The 19,382-nt window shown below is 45.9% G+C and overlaps 2 protein-coding genes across 3 annotated transcripts; one reads left to right on the forward strand and one right to left on the reverse strand.

The window, feature by feature from the left end:
- Window positions 1–994: 994 nt before the first annotated feature.
- On the forward strand, window positions 995–16,019 carry ATF1 (activating transcription factor 1). 2 transcript variants are annotated; one of them, XM_055696460.1, is made up of 8 exons: window positions 995–1,216; window positions 6,109–6,225; window positions 8,215–8,343; window positions 10,194–10,294; window positions 10,601–10,731; window positions 12,132–12,311; window positions 12,416–12,575; window positions 12,958–16,019. In XM_055696460.1, exons 2-8 carry the CDS (start codon window positions 6,115–6,117, stop codon window positions 13,100–13,102), a joined length of 957 nt encoding a protein of 318 aa, XP_055552435.1. In that variant the 5' UTR covers window positions 995–1,216; window positions 6,109–6,114; the 3' UTR covers window positions 13,103–16,019. The 2 variants fall into 2 exon arrangements, with proteins under 2 accessions (XP_055552435.1, XP_055552434.1); XM_055696459.1 differs by having other exon boundaries at window positions 1,001–1,216; window positions 6,109–6,181.
- Window positions 15,748–18,180, reverse strand: LOC102051865 (transmembrane serine protease 12). The gene is made up of 2 exons (XM_027800746.2): window positions 17,970–18,180; window positions 15,748–16,954 (listed from the first exon to the last, which is right to left on the reverse strand). The coding sequence occupies exons 1-2, from the start codon at window positions 18,129–18,131 to the stop codon at window positions 16,709–16,711; spliced, it is 408 nt and encodes a 135-aa protein (XP_027656547.2). The 5' UTR covers window positions 18,132–18,180; the 3' UTR covers window positions 15,748–16,708.
- Between the last annotated feature and the right edge of the window lie 1,202 nt (window positions 18,181–19,382).

The following is a 19,382-nucleotide window of genomic DNA, read 5'->3' on the forward strand; positions in this document are numbered from 1 at the left end:
GCCAACAAATCCTTCCATTAATACATTTAAAACTGAGTGATGGGATTTCGCAGCTGAAGGTTCTCATTCTGGCTGTCGCAGCTCCCGCCCCAGCGCGTTCTCCAGCGCTGTAACTTCACACAGCAGCAGCTTAATCCTGACTCCGTAGGTAAAAATTTCCATAATTCTCCAGAGGAGAAACCTGGAGAATGTTGGAGCTTTTCAGGAGTAGCTGTGGAAGGTTTTGTCAGGGGAGCAGCAAGTGTAGGCAGGAGTTACTGCAAATAAATCACCTGCTAATGATTAGTTTGGCTTTCTAGAGCGAATTGGGGAACGAAGCGGAGCCAGGGAGACTTCAGGGCAGTAAAACCAAAAGAAAATGTTGGAAACCACCACTGAACTAACCTAAGTGTGCTATGTAGCAGCGAGGAACAAAGCCTATTGCCCTCAAGCTTTGCTCGGAACCCTTCGTACTGCGGTATTTTATGGTTTGGACAGCAGGAGATGTCGAAAACCAGGGGCAGGTTCCCCACTCGGGTGGGTGTTTTAATGGAAGCGCCGAATTTCCTTGCGGCGCTCCCCAGCGGTGCTGCAGCGGCTGTGAGGGGCTGGCACCCCTCGCGGGCAGCTCATTAGCGTCTTATTTAGAGAAAAAAATTAATTTGCCGCCCCGGAGGGGGGGAGGGGGGGAGGGGGGGGGGGGGGGGGGGGGGGCTGAGGCCGGACCCAGTCCGGGCAGCCGCGGGCCTGGCGCGGGGGCAGGAGCCGCCCCCCTCGCTCGCTCCCGGACTCCACGCACCCCCGTGCCCCGGCTGAGGACGGAGGGAAGGGCCGTGGATCCCGTGGGGGCGAGCGATTCCCGCCCGCCGGGCCCGGGCTGCGGCCGCGGCCTGCGCGCTCCGCTGGAGGCGCCTTCCCGCCCTCGCGCCGGCAGCGCCGCTCTAGCGCCGCCTCTCGCTGGTACCCGCCGCTGGAAACCGCCCGGCTGGAGGCGGCGCCAGAGCGGACGCTCTAGCCCCCCCGCGCGGGGCTCGGTGCCGTGGGAACTCTATGGTGGGGATTTCTAGGCGAGGCCTCCGCGGAGACTCTATGGTCGCAGCCCGCCCACCCCGAGCGTCCCGCGCGGGCCCGCCGTGTTTACGATGCCGCCGGCGCCGGTTTCCTGAGGCGGCGACGGGCGCGGCGGCGGCGGCTCTCCCCACGCGCGGCCACCGGCGGGGCCCGGCGGGCCCCTGAGGTAAGAGCGGGCGCCGGCGAGGCCCGAGCGGGCGGGGGGGAGGCCGCCCCCTCCCCCCCCGCCCCGCCCGCCCCTTCCCCCCCGCCCCCGCCGCCCGCGGGCCTAGGCCGGGCCGCGCCGCTCCCCTCCGCGCCCGGTGCCGTCCCTGCGGGCCGCGGGGGAACGGCCGAGCGCCGCCACAGGCCCGGGCCCGGCCCGCGGCCTCTCCCTGCAGCGAGGGGCCCTGCCGGCGGGCCTGCGCCTCCGCCGAGCCCCGGGCCCGGTCCGTGTGGGCCCCGAGCCCCGGGCCCGGTCCGTGTGTGTCCCCGGGCCCCGTCCCTGTCACCCTCCGACCCCCGGGCCCGGTCTGTGTCGTCCCTCCCGCCCCCCGCGAGCCCGGGGCCGGGTTGTGTCGTCCTCCCCGGGCCCGGTCCGTGTTCCCCTTCCGAGCCCCGGGCCCGGTTTGTGTGTCCCCGCCCGGGCCCCTTCCCTGTCCCCCCCGCGAGCCCCGGGCCCCGTCCCTTCCCCCCCGTGACCCCCGGGCCCGGTCTCTGTCCCCACCCCGGGCCCCGTCCCTGTCCCCCCCGAGCCCCGGGGCAGGGCCGAGCAGCCTCCGGGACAGCGGGGGGGTGGCGAGGGGCCCCCGGCTCCGTCTGGCGGCTCCAGCCCCGCTCCCGTCCGCTCCGGAGCCCTTTGGGATCGACCCATGGAAAATCGAGGCCCTGGGTGGCGGGATCACCTTGGCCCCCCTGTTAATTCTCACCCCGTATCGTTCTCGTGAGGCTTCTGACCCTCGAAGCCACGAGTCGCGGCTTGGTTCGAGGCGGCTGGACACAAATTGTTGGTAAATTCGCTCAGGGATATTTTCCTGTCACAAATAGCCAGACCCCTCATGTCACTAGGACATCCACGCTTTTATTTCTGATGCTGCTCCTGTGGGAACGCTGGCTGAGCTTCCTTGCGCTGCGCGAGGCTGGGGCGGGGGGGTGAGTGGAAGAAAACACGTATGGAAAGTGCTCCCGAAGTTTGGAGGAGTATTCCTGGGCCGATTGTAGACTGGGATCCAAAACTGTCACTGGGTACGTTGACTCAGGTCTCCTCGCTTGCTTGCTGGCACAAACTGGGAGGATGTGCTGTCCTTTGCCCCGCTGCCTTTCACCGGTTCCTGGAAAAAACTGGAGTTCTGTTAGTCTTCGGGATGAAAAAACTTGCCCCAAGTGTCTTAATTGCAAAATTAAGTAAATAGTGGTTTAGCTGCCATAACTGGTGAAGGTGGCTTATTTGGGGGTGTTAAAGAATCCAAAATTTCACCAGCTTACTCGAGTATAATTTCACCAAATCCTTTAAATCCCTTTCTGTGATTTGCGTGTGTCATATTTGACTCTTGTCACTTAGTATTTGAGAATAAAACTTGGCATCCGCTATTTGATTTCTGACTTGATAAAGTCTTTTCAGGGAAGAAAAAAAAAAAAAGAAAAGAAAAAAAAAAAGATCAGTTGCCTCTTGGAATATTGCAACGCCGAAACATCGTTCGGGCCTTTTCTTTGCTGGATTTAAAAGGGGAAAACAAGCTGGTTTCTTGCTGTGGGGCTGTCACACTACAGCTCACGTCTCTGCCTTCACAGACAGCTTTTATGATCCGTTATCTTACTCTTTGCCTCCTGATTATGCTTTGAAGCTTCACCTGAGGCCGAGAATCCGTGACTTTTAGCTGGTTTATGAGTGTTTAACTAGAGACAATCCCTGTCTCGGATGATCTGGCAAAACCAAAATCGTAAGGACAAGGGAGCAGTATGCGGTTCCCGGGACGCTGCAATAAAGAGTGAATCAGGGTAAAATCTTGTGGAGATCGTTCCTGAGCAGACACGGTATGTCTGTAAGGGACCGTCTCTTTAGCATGTTAGGATTTTTTTGTCAGGATTAGTAAAAGCTGTGGGAATGGGCTTTCCTTGTTTATTTATTTCTTTTTTAATTGGTACTCCTCAGCCGTTTAGGAGTTGTGTTCAGTGGTTCTTGAGCAGGGGTTCAAAGGAAGGAACGTTGTGGGATTAGGAGGGTATGTATGAACTTCAGGATGATAAATTAAACGTGCCCACGTTGAAATACGCCATTCCCATTTCTCTTTAAAAGGAAGAGATGTTGGCAGCTCAGACTCCGTTTAAAGTGAAGTGGGTTTCTTGGGCTGGAGAGAGCCGATTCTCAGGAGTTTCGAAGCCCTTCAAAACAAACTTCATAATGCTGCTATTGCAGAACCTTAAATTGAGTTACTTTTGAGGAGCAGCTGCGTGGAGGCATTGGTTTTATTCTGACAAGCACCATCCTTAGGCATCCGATTATCAAAACATGGGTTTCATGCAGACTGCAACAATAACTATTCTCTGGCTAATAAATCATTGGGTGTTGCTTTTACAAATTCCCTCCTGCCAGTGCCCTGTGACGTGTCAAACTCTCCCCTCACCCCAAAATGCAGCCGGTTTCAGCGAAAAGTATATTCTGTTGCTGGAAGCAGCTTTAACTGTGGTGTGCAGAGCTGAAACCCTGATGCATTTTCCGTCTTTGGTACTTCTTTTCTAAGGCTGAGAATGTTGCAGGTTGAGGTTTGGCATTGGAACTGTCTTCCTCAAAGCTGAGAGATGGGAATCGCTGTTCCAGGTGTTCTGGAAGGCCACTCCAAGGGAAAATCTGTGGTTTTCCAGCAAAATATGTTGTTTTAGCAAGGTAGAGGCATGTGACTCTTGTGTGACAGTCCTGCAAGGCCAAGTAGCGCTGCTCCTCCTTTACCCAGTGGAGGCTGGAAGGCGCAGTAGTAATTTTCACCTTGTTACAATCACTTGGTAAATCTTTTTTTATTAATACAGTTTTACCAGAATTGATAGACGTTGGTTGACTATTTTGTAAAGTATTACAGAGCAGGCAGAGGTGAAGTAAACTTGAAAATCACATTTTTAATGGGAAATACTTTATCTTTTCTTCCTGTAAGTAGGGCTTCACACCTAGGAGAGAAAGATCAGCAAAAACCTTTGTGCTTTCTTCCCAGTTTGTTTATTTTGGGTAGTTTTGTATCTGTGGGTTTGTTGTTTCTTGCAGTCTATTTTGGGGCAGTTGTGAGTCTTTTGTGGGACAATAAGGCAGAGCGAAACAGTAAAAGAGCGAGGGGGAGACAGAATGTGGTTTAGCGCTACAGAAATGAATTGGGGTATTTCTGTAGCGCTGGAAATTTATTTTAATTTTTGCTGTTGATCGGATTTCAGTTTGACAGGGCCCTGTTTACTTGCGATGCTCCCTTTGCAGGGGGATGAAATGTAGATTTTCCTTTACAAAAAGCTAAAACTACATTAGAGGGTGGAGAAAGTTGCGTCCCTTATCCGTGCTTGTCATTAATTCTGCTCTTTGTTTTTTATAGCTTCCAGATACTTAGATGACTTTAGTTCTCAATTTTCTCGCTTTAACAAAAAGCAAAAGCCAAACACAGTTTTTCCGACTTTCAGGCGAGCTCTGCAGCAGCAGGAGCAGCAAAATGACAGAACCGCAGGGTCCGCTCCTGCGCGGGGCGTGAACAGCGTGCGGCGGAGCAGGGCACCAGGCAGGATCGCCGCTCGGCTGCGTGCTGCGGGCGACGCGGAGGGGCAGGCACTCCTGCATTAGCAGCAGCAGCGATGTGATAATCTTAGCAAAGGCAGTCGGGAGAGGGTTGATTAGCTAAAGGTTTCCAGAAGCTGGGAACAGCTGAGGCACTGCCCGCCTCCCGTGAGCTTTTTATTCCAGGGTGAAGCCTTCATTTTGCTGCTTCAGCTTCAACTGCGGACAAATTGTTTTATGCTTATAGACATAAGGACGTCAGGAAGCCGTCTCGTGTGTTGGAGAACGTCTTTTTCCTGCAGATACAGTTTCTTGTGTCACCCAACCATCGGTTTTCTCTCAGCAAAATCCTGGTTTAGTAACTTATTTGAGGAGCTCTGCAGTGGGGCTCCTCGCACAAGTAAGGATTGCAAGAGCGAGGTTCTGGTCTTGGTGTACGTTGACTTTTTACCCTCTAAGTATACGTCAGGCTGCAAGAGCTGTGGTTTATCTCAGTAGGGAAAAATCAATGACTCACATTTCCACAGAAAGAAATGTAATTTCCAGTCTCATAGCAACTGTCCTTTCAACAGTTTCAAACCTTCTGTGACAAAATGTTTAACACTCACCGACCATCTTTTAATGCTCTAGGCTGGTCCACCCACTCGCCCCAGCTAAAAGCATGTGGGTTTACATCACTAAATCCCCCAATATTGGAGGGGGGATGCTGTCAAGACGTCGAACAGTTAAATATAAAATCTTAGAAATGAGAGAAGTGTTGCTGACTGTATTATATGGAGACGGAGTGACTTTTGCAGGGTTTAAAATCCAAATCTGTGTTCTCTCTGCTTTGATTCTGAATCCTTGTTTTGTATTTATACACCTTCAGATGGTTTAAAATAGGTTTGGCTGGTAACAGGGGTAAAAGACTTTGGAAAATAAGTTTACTTAGAGCAGGATATTCTTTAGGATGAACGCTTTAGCTTGGTTTTCTTCCTAGATCTCATGACTTTATTTTTATTAGGGAAAAAAAAACCAAACCAGGAAATTGAATAAATACATTTGACAGTGCAGTTCAGCACGGGGTAGGTCTGAAGCAGCGCTGGTGGACGGTGGGATCCTGGGTGTTGTCAGGACGAAGTGGGACTTGTCACTGGTTCCGAAACAGGGAAGTGACAAAAAATGCCGGGCTATTCCATAACAGCAAGTGCCACCAAAGGACAAAGAATTAATTAAAAATATCCCAATAAGACTAAAAGCAATTATGCCCTGAGATTCTGTCAAGCGGGAGCCGGGCACCTGTCTGCCATTCGCATTGCTTATTAACTGAATTTAACTCGTTACTTTTCTTGTAGCTGATTATGGAAGAGGTGCACAAGAGCAGCAGTAACAGTTCAGTGACGCCTTCCCAAACAGCAGCTGTACAAGGTACAACACTACAGGCAGCTCAGCTCTCTCATATTGCTCAACAGGTAAAGCCTGGGCCAAATCTCAGCAAAACGTTTGAGGTAGTTAAGAGCCATTTTTGATGTACGACAAACGATAGTAATCCTTGAGGTTTAGAAATGCACAGAGAAGAAAAAACAAACAAAAAAAAACAACCAAAAAGAGGGTTGAGAAAAACGTGCTACTTTGTCGATGGACGACGTAGAATGACTCGAGGGGCTTGTATTCAAAAGACCAAAATTACTTTTCATGCTTGCACAGCGCAAAAATGCGGCCAGGTCTTTTTGTTAGATTGTACGTCCTTTGAAATCGTCATCGACCTGACACACAGGAGCTGCTTGGTGATGAGTTGAAGGCCTAATTTTCATAAATTTTTTTCAGACAAAAAAGCATTTTCAGCTCCTTTTGTAGTATTGGCAATCCTGGGTGCTCAGCACCATGGAAACACTTGGAATTTAGCCCAACTTGAATGTATCTAAACGTAATAAATCATGCGAAGTTGGAAATTTGACATACTTACTACAAGGTAACTTCGCTTTCAAAGCTTGAAGCTGAATTCCTCGTGATTTGGCTTTCCTTATCTGAAGGAGCATCCCCGGGGAGACGTGGAAGTCTGCTCCCACGGCCACGCAGCCGTCCTGTGGAACAGCTGAGTGCTGCAGCTCCTCCGCTGTTTACCCTGTGGAGACAATTTCAATTTTGATGCAAAATGTAGATAACTGCACGAGGCAGAGCCGGGACAGGACACCGGCAGCATCCTGCTGGTGGTTTACAGGCTGGTTTTCTGATCTGGTTTTACACAAAGTTGCCAGTGCAACTTACATTATGATGTACAACATGCAAGTAGTATTAAATGGGAAGTTACCTGCTTGAGTTTTAATGAGCCCTTCATCTTTTCCTATAGTCCAGATTAATAAAAAGAAATTTGATGAGGAAACTGGTTATTTACTTCTGCATCTACATGTATAATTTTAATCAATTTTTAAGTGCAAAGGCTCGTGCGACTTCAACATCAAAAATACAAATCTGCCAGAATGTAAAGTAGCCTTTTCCATAGGGGTAGCAGTAATAATTAACTTTTTGCCAGTTAAACCTGGATTTCAGCTACAAGCTACAACATTTATCTAAATCAACATTTTTAAAACATGAAAGAACAGATGCTGTAATTTTGATTTGCAAAAATCTGCTCTTTGTTCTTCTTCCCTGTCTGGAGCTTGCATACCTCGTCTCCTTTGGTTTCCTTTTACGTCCCTTTAGTTACAGCCCTTCTGCCCTGAACTTTCCAAGTAGATTGATCAGCTTTTGCTGTACCTAACGCTTGTGATTTCTTCTCTGTGACATTTTTGAACCGTAGCCTCATACTGGTTGCTTAGAAAAAAATAAATATCCAAGAACACAAAATACGTGCGTTATTCATGCTACCTTCTGCATTACTTTAGTATTGTTACTCTGATCTGTCCTAAGCCCTCAGTCTCCATGATAATTTCATCTTGATGTAGATTTTAGTGCCCTAAACTCCTATTAATTTAATGAGAATCAAGGTGACTTATTAGGCACTTTTATTTCTGCTTATCTAAGTCCAATACACTCTGAAAATGGAATAAAAACTTAAACTACCACGAATGTGGGGCTTTATCTGTGCATATGGATGGAGTTAGGTGAAAGCAGTCGTGCTCACTTTGTCTCAGTGTTGTGAATCTGAAGAAATCTGCTTCACTGTGGTTCATTTAGAACCGCATGTATTTAATGCCTCATTTTAATTTGCAGCATTTTAATCTCTCATAATGCTACATACTTGATTTCCCCCCCTAACCTAAGGAAACAAGCAACTGTTTCAGCCTTTTTTGTATGCAGATACACATCTCAAAAATGAGCATCTTTTAAAGGGTGACTTCAGTAGACTTACAAGAAGCTTCTGCTAATGCGTGTTCTCCACTGGTTTTCCTATGTGTCTACGTGCTTTGTGAACCCCGTGGAACAAACACTCTTGTTAATGGTTCTTTGCTTTGTTGTAGATGTCTCTCCGAGGTCCTGCTCCCCTGACAGTTGTTCAGCTTCCTGGAGAACAAGTCCAGGTCCAGGGAGTCATTCAGACAGCTCAGTCCTCTTCTGTAATCCACTCACCTCAGGTGCAAACAGTGCAGGTAACTATTGAACATCTGTTAAATAACCCAGGATCCTGGTTTGTGTAGGTGGGGAGACTTGTAAAGGCTTGTCTGGCTCAGTGAACTGCCACGGCGCGGCCTTTCCGGCCCTGCTGTGAGAGACGGTGAGCAATCCGGTGACAGTGTTTTTGGGATACATCATTCTTGATGATTATTGAGGTTTGAAATTCTTGGTATTTCAACTCTAAAGTTGCCTTTGGAGTTGAAATGAAGCTATTGAACATTGACTCCCTTTATAAAACAACGAGAACACCACAACTCTTTAGTTGGTGCTCTTAACAGACACGCAGCCAGTGTGTTTTAATACCCGCGTAAGGAAAGCGTAGAATAAGCCGGTGAAGAGAACTGTGTGTTTGGAAAGGTAGAGCTGAGTGATGGCTGATTGCTCACCTCCTGGAGGCTGGGACTCTGCTTCTGTGGTGCCCAAGTGTTCTGCTTGTGTCTCTTACTCATTTGCCATGTGATTGTTGTACAAGCCACTTCAGAGAGGCGCCTTGGTGAGTTTACAGTGGGGGCTGCTACTACTTCATTCACTTCTTGGCTGCAGAGAGCCCTCAGGGCAGCACGGCGTGGGATTTGCACTGCAAAATAACTGCGCTAGTCAGCCGAGCAATGGGAGGAGCGGTGCTAAAACGCCTTAATTTGTCACTGCTCCTTTGTGCTCTGCTTATCTATTCACACGACATTAAATTGAGAAATCATAAAAAGTAAACCTATGATGCCTTTTCAGCTGTCATAGTGCCTGTAACATCAGATCATGGAAAAGAAAACACGGTTCACTTTGCTGAGAACAGTTCAGCTCTGTTTTATAGGGTGGTGTTACCTGAGTCTTCGTTAATCCCGTTCCCATCATCGTGTTCTAGCTGCAGGGTTCCCACTGACTGTGTTCCTTCCTGTTTTGTTTTTTTTTCTGTAATTTATGAACATCATGGCCTTGGGGCTCAAAGGGAGGAAAGAAGTGATACACGAGCAGCTTGTTTTCAGTGTTGATAGTAGGCTGCTCTTTTTGTCTCCGTAGCAGCAGTGAAGTGAGAAACGCTTGTCCCAGAGCTGTATGTATTCTTCTTGGCTTTGTTGCTGGCACATAGATAAGCACAGACCAATTTGTTAGCTTGTATTTAATGAGGAGCATCAGAGAAAAAAATAACTCGCCAGCTGGATGAGGACAGGGTGGAATAAAGAGAAAATTATGGATAATACTTTGCCCATTTACTCCCTGATACGCTGCTGCCTTAAATATCATTTTCAGTTGACTCTTGTATTCTGACCAACACGATACACTGCTCTAAATGTGCTCTAAAATCTACATAAAAGATTTGCGGTATTTTACACGTTTGCTCTGTACATAAATGATGTTCCTCTTTCCTTTCCCACCAGCTCCCTACACACATTTGCGTGTGGGAGTGGCACACCTTTTCAGACCACACCAGCTATTAGTAAACCATTTGTATTTTTTCACACTGCTGTTTTAACATTCCAGATTGATTAACGCTGCGGTTTAATGCAGCTGGAACAGCTAGCTTCAGATGGTGCGCTTCTCTCCGCTTTTAATGTGATAAATAGTTTGGGAGAATCCCTTGAGCTTGCTTTTTTGGGGGGGGAGGGGGTCTGTTTCATTATGACCTTATTAACGTAAAAGTCTTTGATAACCGCTAGAAGTAGTAGCTAGCACTGAAACTAGAAATCTGCCTTTTTTCATTTATCTTTGCAATTTGCTGCATTTGTGTAGTTTTCAAGCAGCTTTAGCTCATACACAGTTAAAATGTGTCATCCTGTCTGGATTTTTCTTCTGAAATGTACTGGATAACTATGTGGAATGTGTTTTTTAGGTATCATCTTTGTCTGAGAGCGAAGATTCTCAGGATTCATCGGATAGCATAGGCTCTTCACAGAAAGCTCGAGGCATCTTAGCTCGTCGTCCATCTTACCGGTCAGTACTAGATGTAATAGATGTTGTATTCTCATTTGAAACCAAAATAGCAGCTTCTTTCAAGGGCTTCCTGCATTCTGCAAACCTTCAGGTTGTTTTCTTTCTCTTGGAACACACGTGGGATCTGTTCACACAGTGAACGGTTTGATGACACCATGTTAGCTAGCATTTGCCACAGGGAGACTTTGACTTAACTAACCTAAAAGAACTAAACTAAAAGAAGTTTGTAACTGCCGTGGCGGTAATTTGTAATTTTTTTTCCCGGTATTAAAAGCTGATAAACTCTTTTTTTTTTTTTTTTAATAGGAAAATTTTGAAAGATCTTTCTTCTGAAGATACACGTGATAGAAAAGGAGATGAGGAGAGCCCTGGTGTCTCTACTGTTACATCTATGTCCGTTCCCACCCCTATCTACCAGACAAGCACTGGACAGTACAGTACGTTACACAAAATATATGTCTAACAGGACACTTTTTTTATTCAACTTACCTCAAAATACAGATTTTCTTTTTGTTATGTATTTGACTAAGCTGAGACTCAAAAGGTTTGGTTTATCTAACAGTCAGTAAGGTTAGTACTGTTACGATGTGGAAATAGACTGGTATCTAAAGGCTTCAGATAAACTCAGTGCTTCACGATCTTAATTTTTTACACCTTAAGATAAGACATTCAGAGGATGTTGTTAGGAAATACATAGCAGTCTTCTAGTGTTACATTTAATTAAAAATGTAAGATCAGTGAAGATACCATTGTATAGATCACAGGGCCACACCATGAGGTGTTCCTGTGGTGTCAGGGAGGTAGCAAAAAAAAGGATTTGTTCCTTTGATTTTATCACCTGATATTCATTGTGCTTGCGCACGGAAAAGCTCCGACCCCTGGAGCACCTCCTTCCCAGCCTTGCTGTCTGGGCTGGGCATCGTACGGCTGTTTCTCGCCGCTCCCCAACAACTCCTTTGCCTGTCTGGATTTTTGCTCCTTTTTTAAGTACATTTCCAGTGAGGAGCCACCAGCTGTGGCCATCGGGGGCCTGCGTGGTGCTGGTGTCTGGCTCAGGACAGACAGCATCACAGGGTGGGCAGGGGCCTCTGGAGATCGCCCAGCCCCACTAAGGCAGGGTCGCCTCGAGCAGCTTGCACAGGATCATGTCCCGGCAGGTTTGAGTGGCTCTGGGGCAGGAGACCCCACAGCTGCTCTGGGCAGCCTGTGCCAGGGCTCCGTCACCCTCAGAGATGTTTTTCCTTGTATTCAGACGGGACTTGTGCCCACTCATGACTGTTGCCCCTTGTCCTGTCGCTGGGCACCACTGAAAAGCACCTGGCCCCGTCCTCCTTGTCGCTCACCCCTAAGATACGGGGGGACATCGGTAAGGTCCCCTTTCAGCCTTCTCCTCCCGGCTGAACAGCCCCAGCGCTCTCAGCCTTTCCTCATCAGGCACATGCTCCAGCCCCTCACCATCCCTACAGCCTCCACTGGCCCCTCCCCAGTAGCTCCCCATCTGAAATGGGCAGCCCAGCGCTGGGCACAGCCCCTCCCGCTGTGGCCTCACCAGGGCAGAGCAAGCGGGAGGATTCCCTCCCTCCACCCGCTCCCCCAGTCCCACACGTCCGCTTGCAGAGGCCCCCCCGGTGGCTCCCCCGCCACGACACCTCGCAGCTTACCCCCGGTAAGAGCCCTCGTAGCACGATCTGAACGCGATGGAAGGAAAAAGCCCTTCAAAACCAGCACTGTTTCAGCAGGGGGAGTAGCTACACAGCCTAGAGATTTACCTGTATCTGTATGTTACAACGTACAGTTACAAACGCTGGTGCGCCTGTTCCTTTTCTTTTTTTTCAAGTTGCCATTGCCGCCAACGGGTTACAGCTGGCCAGCCCGGGGGCAGATGGTGTGCAGGGTCTGCAGACGCTAACGATGACCAACGCCAGTGGTACTCAGCCGGGGACGACAATACTGCAGTACGCGCAAACGTCAGATGGGCAACAGATCCTCGTACCCAGCAACCAGGTGGTAGTGCAGAGTGAGTACAAGCCTTCTGGCAACGGCTAGTAACGCCGACCGCTACTGCGAGCGTAACTTCCTAACGCTCCCGCGTTTTGATGCCTTCTGCTGTTGTCATCGCAGCCGCGTCAGGAGACATGCAGACTTACCAGATCCGCACCACACCAACCACCACCTCCCTTCCTCAGACCGTCGTGATGACATCTCCCGTCACCCTGACGTCACAGACAAGTAAGACAGATGATCCGCAGTTGAAACGAGAAATAAGGCTGATGAAGAACAGGTATGGAAGTGCACGTGGGCTGCTTGGATTTGTTGGTTCCGTGTGCTGAAATCCATCTGCAAACGGCGAGCCTTGCACGCTCACGTTGCTGATTGTGCCATCAGTGTGGCATGCTGCGTCCGGTGACTAAAAAAATGGGAAATTCTGACCAAAACGTGTTCTGTCTTGTGCGGTTTGGAGAAAAACAAACGGGGTTTTCCGTGCAGCTTGACTGCCACGCGTACTGCCAGCTACGGCGAAACTTCGTGCTCTCCGTCTAGTGTTGCGTGCTTCTCGGTTTGGTTGTGCCGGCTCCCTGCTCACCTGGTGGTCAGGCTGAAAATGTTCCCAAACCAGACACGTCTCAAATCTAAAATAATTCCCTCTGCTTGTTCTGTTCCAGAGAAGCTGCTCGAGAATGCCGTAGAAAGAAGAAAGAGTATGTTAAATGCCTGGAAAATCGAGTTGCGGTCCTGGAAAATCAGAACAAAACTCTAATTGAAGAGCTAAAAACTTTGAAAGATCTTTACTGTCATAAAAGTGTGTAAGAAAAGAAGGTAAAACTTTTGTGGACTGTTTAAATTTCAGAGGAGAAATTTTTTTTATACTGAATTTTTTAAACTAGATGAAAGGTCAAAACTGAAACTTTTCTACCTAGATTTCACAGCTTAAAGACTCTATAGATTTTATTTACAACGTGTTGGTGACAAAAGTACAAAAAGGAAACAAGAAAACCTCACCAAAATTCCTGCTGGCACAACTGGAAACTTTATAAAGTCAAGATTGCATCTACAATTAAAGGACAGTCACGTTTTACGAGGCAGGTGATTAGAATTTCTTGGAAAATTTCTACAAATACCTCTTGTAACGGAGGCAATATTTGGTTACAGTTAAAACGTGGATGAAATGGAATCCTTGCCATAGTTGACATTATTAGTAACATTTATAACCAGTATATGTTTTGATTTCTTACTCTTTTCCAATCCTTTTTCTTTCAGCTCTTTGTATGTAAATATTTTTATTTTAACCTGTAAATGGTTATTTACAGGTGCAGATGATAAAAAAAAAAGCTAATACTTTGCTAGAGCTATAAATTATGTTTACTCTTTCTCGGCTGACAGTTTAAAAAGTTGGGGGTGTTGTTTTTGTTGGGTTGTTTTTTTTTTCCAACGTTTGCTGTGTTTATCAAATTTGGAAAGGATCTGCAGAAAGCAGCGAGAGGCCTAGTCCTGAAAATGTCTTGAGGCACATGAAATCCGGTGTTGACTTTTCTTAAGAGAATTCAACACGTCCAATTCTTTTCAAGTCCAGTGTGGTAGAGCGAGTACTGGCAGACAAAAGTTTCTGAAGAATGATTTCACGATAGTTTGTTCTTAGTTGCTGGGCATGATAAACATCTATAATTGGAAAAAAATAAATTGTGTGCTGATTATATATCCAGTTAAACACACATTGCTTATCCTGTCTGGAGGTTCTACCATGCTTTGGAACGTTTAAACCAAATAGAAGAAGGAGGATAAAATAAAGAATTGAAGATACATACCAAAGGGTTAATGAGGTTCTAATATATGGTTTATATGCTGAAAGTAGTGCAAAATTTCCGGACTAATTTTGTAAGGTAGGCGATATTTTGCAAAGTAATGGTATCTTTGTAAGAAAATATTCTATTGAAAACAGGTAGATGGTTGGTATATTTTGTAGCTAAATTGTGATCTTTACAAATTCTGAAATTGAGTTTATATACGTATTTTGACAGTTTCTATATTTCATTTTAGTAAACAAATGAAATATTTTGTGAACCAGATTTTCAAGCATATATTTTTATGGATAGTACAAAGTCAAATGAGATCCTCTTTGGTGTAGGAGATATTTGAATTAATTTTGTATGTCTGTAGGCAACTTGCAAAAAAAAAAAATCCTGAAGAGTATTGGGAAAAAAAAGAAAAAAAAAAAAAAGATCAGGGCTTTCTATTCCCCACAGTTGATATTATCTGCACATTAGATCTGATTGCTCTCAGAGATTCTAGTTTGTATGATTTTGATTTGTTTCAGATGAAAATTCAATGTTTGACATGATCAGGACTCTTTTGGGTGCGGAATCTCCATTCTGGGAGACACCCAGCAGGCGCTGGAGGCGGGCCTGGGCAGCCTGCTCCAGGTGCCCCCGCCTGAGCAGGGCCGTGGCCGAGGTGACTTCCCGAGGTCCCGTCCAACCTTGACCGTTCTGTGATTCTGTGATTCTGTGACATAGAAAACCGTGTATGCAGTGCTTATTGCATGAGTAATAAATACACTATTTTCCATAGTTAGGATCGAATCCTGCTTCCAGTTATGTCAGCGGGAATTGCACTATGGACTTTGCTATTACAAAGGTGTTAGAGCTCCGTGTGTGTGTCGTGCTAGCTCAGATCTGAATGAAATTACAAGATGTACTCACTCCCTAGATGTGTAACGCTTATCATATGGTCAGTCCGTATTTTTTTCTTTTACTCATTTTTGAATTAATGGACTTCTTAGCAAGCAGAGCTCTTTGCAAATGGTATGAGCAAGACTGCATTCCACAATCACATTGTTAGTGGGCTAGAAAAATAGATTTTTTTCTGAAGTTTCTAAATAGATGATGGCTACGGACACGATCCACAATACGCTTCCTTTAGGCCAGACCGGAGTGTACGTTTCCGTTGGCGATCATATCCAAAAAAAAAAAAAAGAGTGGTTTCGCTGCACGTCAGAAATAACGAGCAAGGTGGAGAAAGTCCTGACCTTAGGGAACTGCTCCACCAGAGGCGGTTGGTGCCTCCCGTTTCTGTTAGCGGAATCTGAGGAAAAACGAACGCCTTGGGACGTGCTTGGCACCACACAGAATCAGACCTTTCTGCTCTGTCTCCCACCAGGCGTGCGCGCGCTGTTTGGCTTGCGATTCAGAGGGTTTGACCTACAGTACTGAAACGAATTTGGTTACTCCTCTGTATGGTATTTTGATCCTCACTGTGTGCTGTTGTTCCTTTACCTTCTTTTGTAATACGGAATAATAATTAGAAAAAAAAAACCAACTATCAAGTGTTAAGACTGTAAAAAAAAATAAATGGTGGCCAATTCTTTCTGTATTCAGCAAGTGAAGCAAATGTAGTGCTGCCAGACATAACGTTAGTCAATTTTTATCCTCTTAAAATAGTGTTTGGGAAAGAGCAGCTTATTTTTCATCATGGAAATATTAAACAGTAACATGAGTTTGCTCTTTTTAAGTAATCACTTATCATGAAGTACTTATTTTGGATTTACTTCAAAATCTAGATTGTAAGAGAGTAAAACCTATATTCTGAGAGTAAGAGCTATAGTACCTAATCCTGTTCTGCTGGTTATTTCCAAACAAAAGTACATGCTTTATATGAATTGTAAATATTTGTTGAAACAATTAGATGGTTGCAAATTTTGACCTTGGTAAATAAAGTCGCCAAAATATAATTCTGATGTTCCTTATTTATTTTTAATTAATGTAGTACTGCAGTGGTTCTGACCAAGGATGCATACGCTGTGTGGTATCAGCTCTTGTACAGTGGCCAAGAATAAATGTTTAGTCTGTGAAACAGCACCCAGAGGTCTTCTATTGGATGTGTCTGTTCAGCAGCCAGAGTACTAGGGTATTTGTGACTAAATTTTAACCCTGGCTCCAGGTAATTAGTGGAGAATAGCTTTTCTCTTTCTGCAGGTGGGTTTTTTTTGTTTGGGTTTGGGTTTTTTCCCCCCTTTTTCATTTTCAGCAAGCAGAGCTGCTGTTAAATAAAAGCATTTTTGTGCTCTGCTGGTACTGACCCAGCAGAGGGAGTGTCTCTGCCATCGACAGAACCACGGTAGCATTTACTGACTAGTGCTTAAGCTGCTTTTAGCTGGAAAAGCATAGAAATGGGGTAGGGAAAAAAGTTTCTTCTGTCGGTAACCTTCCTGTATTCAATTTCATTATTAGGGTCAAGGCTGTTATTTACTGTTAGCATGGATGTCAAAGGCGGAAAACAGATCATACAGTTGCAAACATGACTTCTAAAAAAATGCACGTGTGTCCTTTGGCTCTTAGATTTATTCTGAGACAGGAGTTAGCTCCCTTGTCAAAGTTTCACCAGGCAGACCAAACCTCGATGGTGCCACAGTTTCTCCCTTCAGAAAGTCCACACAAGTACCGTCTGTATCGCGGTCAGGCAGATGGTAAGTGTAACGCTGATGGGATTCACCGCCTTGTTACTCAGCAGAAGTTCCGATTTTATCCATCCCCTGTATTGCGATAAACGGACGTAGATCCCAGGAAATTTTGGTCGCCCGCAGCCAACTCCAAAGCTGGCAATCCCTATGAGGTAGTACTTGTGGGTACCAGGGTGGTAGCACGCTAAAGGGCCACCGCTGTCTCCCTAGAAATAAACAAGAGAAAAAACTAGTAACATCTTCAGGGGAATAATGTAGAATTAAGTCAGTAATACCTCCACTTTTTTTTTTCTTTAAACTTTTTTTAAGTTAATTGGACAGTAAATACACAGCAGTACACAAATTCGAGTAGAATGTGGTGATGCTGGGTGATTCTGCCTTGACTGGAATACTAGCATGAGCCTCAGTGTCTTTTTGAAGTTCTGTTGTTTTGCTTTCTGCGTCTTTTCACCCTAAGGCTCATCTCCCTAAACTTCCTCGTGTATCAGTATGAGAAGGTACCGGCCACACAGTGTGTAAGTCCTGAGAAACACGGTAATGACTACACCAGCCTGAATCTTTGCCATATCGCCTACTTAAAGGAAAACTGCTGAGGGAAGCAGCAGGACAAGTAGCAGACAAAGCACTTAGGAATACATTATGGGTTTTAATTATAAATGTCTCCGTATCACAACTGGTGCCCCAGCTTTTGCATGCTTGTGCTTTTGACCTGAGAATTGTCTTTTCTGAAAGAGCTGCTGATTGTTCAGCGTTTCAATAAAAATCTTGGTGTGTCACTGAACCGTATCGCTTCCCAGTGCTGCTGCAGGCACAGAAGCAGGCGAGACATCCACGTCCTTCCCACACACTGTATACGTACAGTGGTACGTGTGTGTGTATCCTTACGTGTGTTTGTGTAATAACTACTTTATTGACATCCTTGTGGCAAGCCTCATAGAAATTTTTGCCTTCTCTACCCTCTCCCTTGGCTCATGTGTTCTTGTCTTCTTCCGAGTATCACCGAATTCTTTGTACAGGTTTTTGAGTTAGGTTTTTTCTTTGGAATCACCACCTCACCTCTTTCTATTTATAATGCTTCTTTGGCAGTTTGGACATGTTTTCTCTTGCCTATTTGTGCCATTTTAATTAATTGCACCACAAATGCTGGCCATCATGATGCCCCTGAGTCTCAGGCCTCAGGGGTTTCCGTAGTGGCAGGTCGGGCACGGCGCTTGTTCTTACCTGACAGGCGTCGGTGCCTCCTGATCGAGAGCCAGCACAGAGCATGTTGTTGTTAACCAGACCTCCGTACGCATCCGAACTGTTACAGACGCTAGAAGGAATAATTTCCACTCGTGCTTCTTTTAACACAGCTGAAGTTTTACCTTTATTGGAAGACAGCATGTAGAAAGGTAAAATATTTATGCTGTTGGGTGTAGCCGTTCTTTGCTTTTCCCCCCACCCCCCCCCCTTTAGCTAGCTTAAGCGTGTTTCTGTATGTGTTTAGATGTGTACGTAATACAGATTGTGCCTGCCTCTAACGGATTTAAATTTAAGTGGGTTAAGGATTTGTGAGCTTGGATTTGATGTAGTTTGTGCAGTCCTTACTCTGAGGAAACATCGATGATACCAACACTGCTCGCTAGCCTTGCTCAAAATGTCAGAGGTGACTTATCAAACAAGCTTATATGATCCCCAGCTGTCCTTGAAATTTCCGCCCAAGAAGGATGCACGCCACCAGCTGACATGGTATCGAGTTTGCGTGCATTTTGATTGAGAGAATTTGAGGGAGTGCAGCCATTCATAAAATATACAGGGACCCCCAAGTTCACAATGCACAGCATCGGAACTATTGGTTTTCAATAAAAAAAGCTATTTCCAGGAGATGTCACTGAGTAGCTCTACCATGAATCTGAAAGCCAGGCTAGTTTGTTTTCCTTTTTTGTGTTATACTTGGAAGAAAGGCTAGAAAATGTATGCCTTTGGTTACACCCCCATAAATCTGATCTGCTTGCGATGGAAGAAACCCTTAAAGCAGATAATCAGTTGCAGAAGGATTTAATGATGTCGTGCGATGAGATTATAAACTGAACAAATTCACTTCTCTCTCTGAGCTTGAGGGACTGGAAGCCAATATTCGTTTTTTAGCTTGTAACTTAATCGACAGCGCAAGGAAATCTTTTTACCTTTTTCCACTGTCCGTCCCCAGCCACTGATAAAGCATTCCGTGGCGTTGTCAATGCGCGGGGAAAGGTGTGCAGGAGGCAGGCAGATAGGCTGAATATAGGCACTGTAGCGTACCGCGGAATTGAGTTCAAATAACGCAATATCATTTTCAAATGTTTCTCTCTTGAATTCTGGGTGCACACTGATGCGTCTGATATTTCTTTTTGCTGCGTGTTCACCATGTTTCCGAAGGTTATGCACACCTAAAACAGCTCTCCAGGAGTACGGGTCCCTAAGAGAGAATTTATCTATTTTTTACAATTACATTAAATACATTTCTTGATGGCATTGTTTTCACCGATTGTTTTGCTGTTGGCTTGTTCACTTTTAGGAATATATACTGAAAATTCTATAGTAAGTACTTTCTGGAACTAACCTGGCTAATTACCATTCTGCCTGGTTTTGAATGTTTGCCTAATGCTGGTTATG

The sequence above is a fragment of the Falco cherrug genome, chromosome 19, assembly GCF_023634085.1.
Source record: "Falco cherrug isolate bFalChe1 chromosome 19, bFalChe1.pri, whole genome shotgun sequence".
Taxonomy (NCBI): Eukaryota; Metazoa; Chordata; class Aves; order Falconiformes; family Falconidae; genus Falco; species Falco cherrug.

Excerpts from the sequence above, each read along its gene's own strand:
- ATF1 (XM_055696460.1), top strand. The coding sequence starts at position 6,115 with ATGGAAGAGGTGCACAAGAGCAGCAGTAACAGTTCAGTGACGCCTTCC. Across the intron at positions 8,344-10,193 it reads CTCAGGTGCAAACAGTGCAG|GTATCATCTTTGTCTGAGAG; the intron begins GTAACTATTGAA and ends TGTGTTTTTTAG. Across the intron at positions 12,312-12,415 it reads CAACCAGGTGGTAGTGCAGA|CCGCGTCAGGAGACATGCAG; the intron begins GTGAGTACAAGC and ends TTGTCATCGCAG.
- LOC102051865 (XM_027800746.2), bottom strand. The coding sequence starts at position 18,131 with ATGCTGTCTTCCAATAAAGGTAAAACTTCAGCTGTGTTAAAAGAAGCA. Across the intron at positions 16,955-17,969 it reads GAGGCACCGACGCCTGTCAG|GGAGACAGCGGTGGCCCTTT; the intron begins GTAAGAACAAGC and ends GTTTATTTCTAG.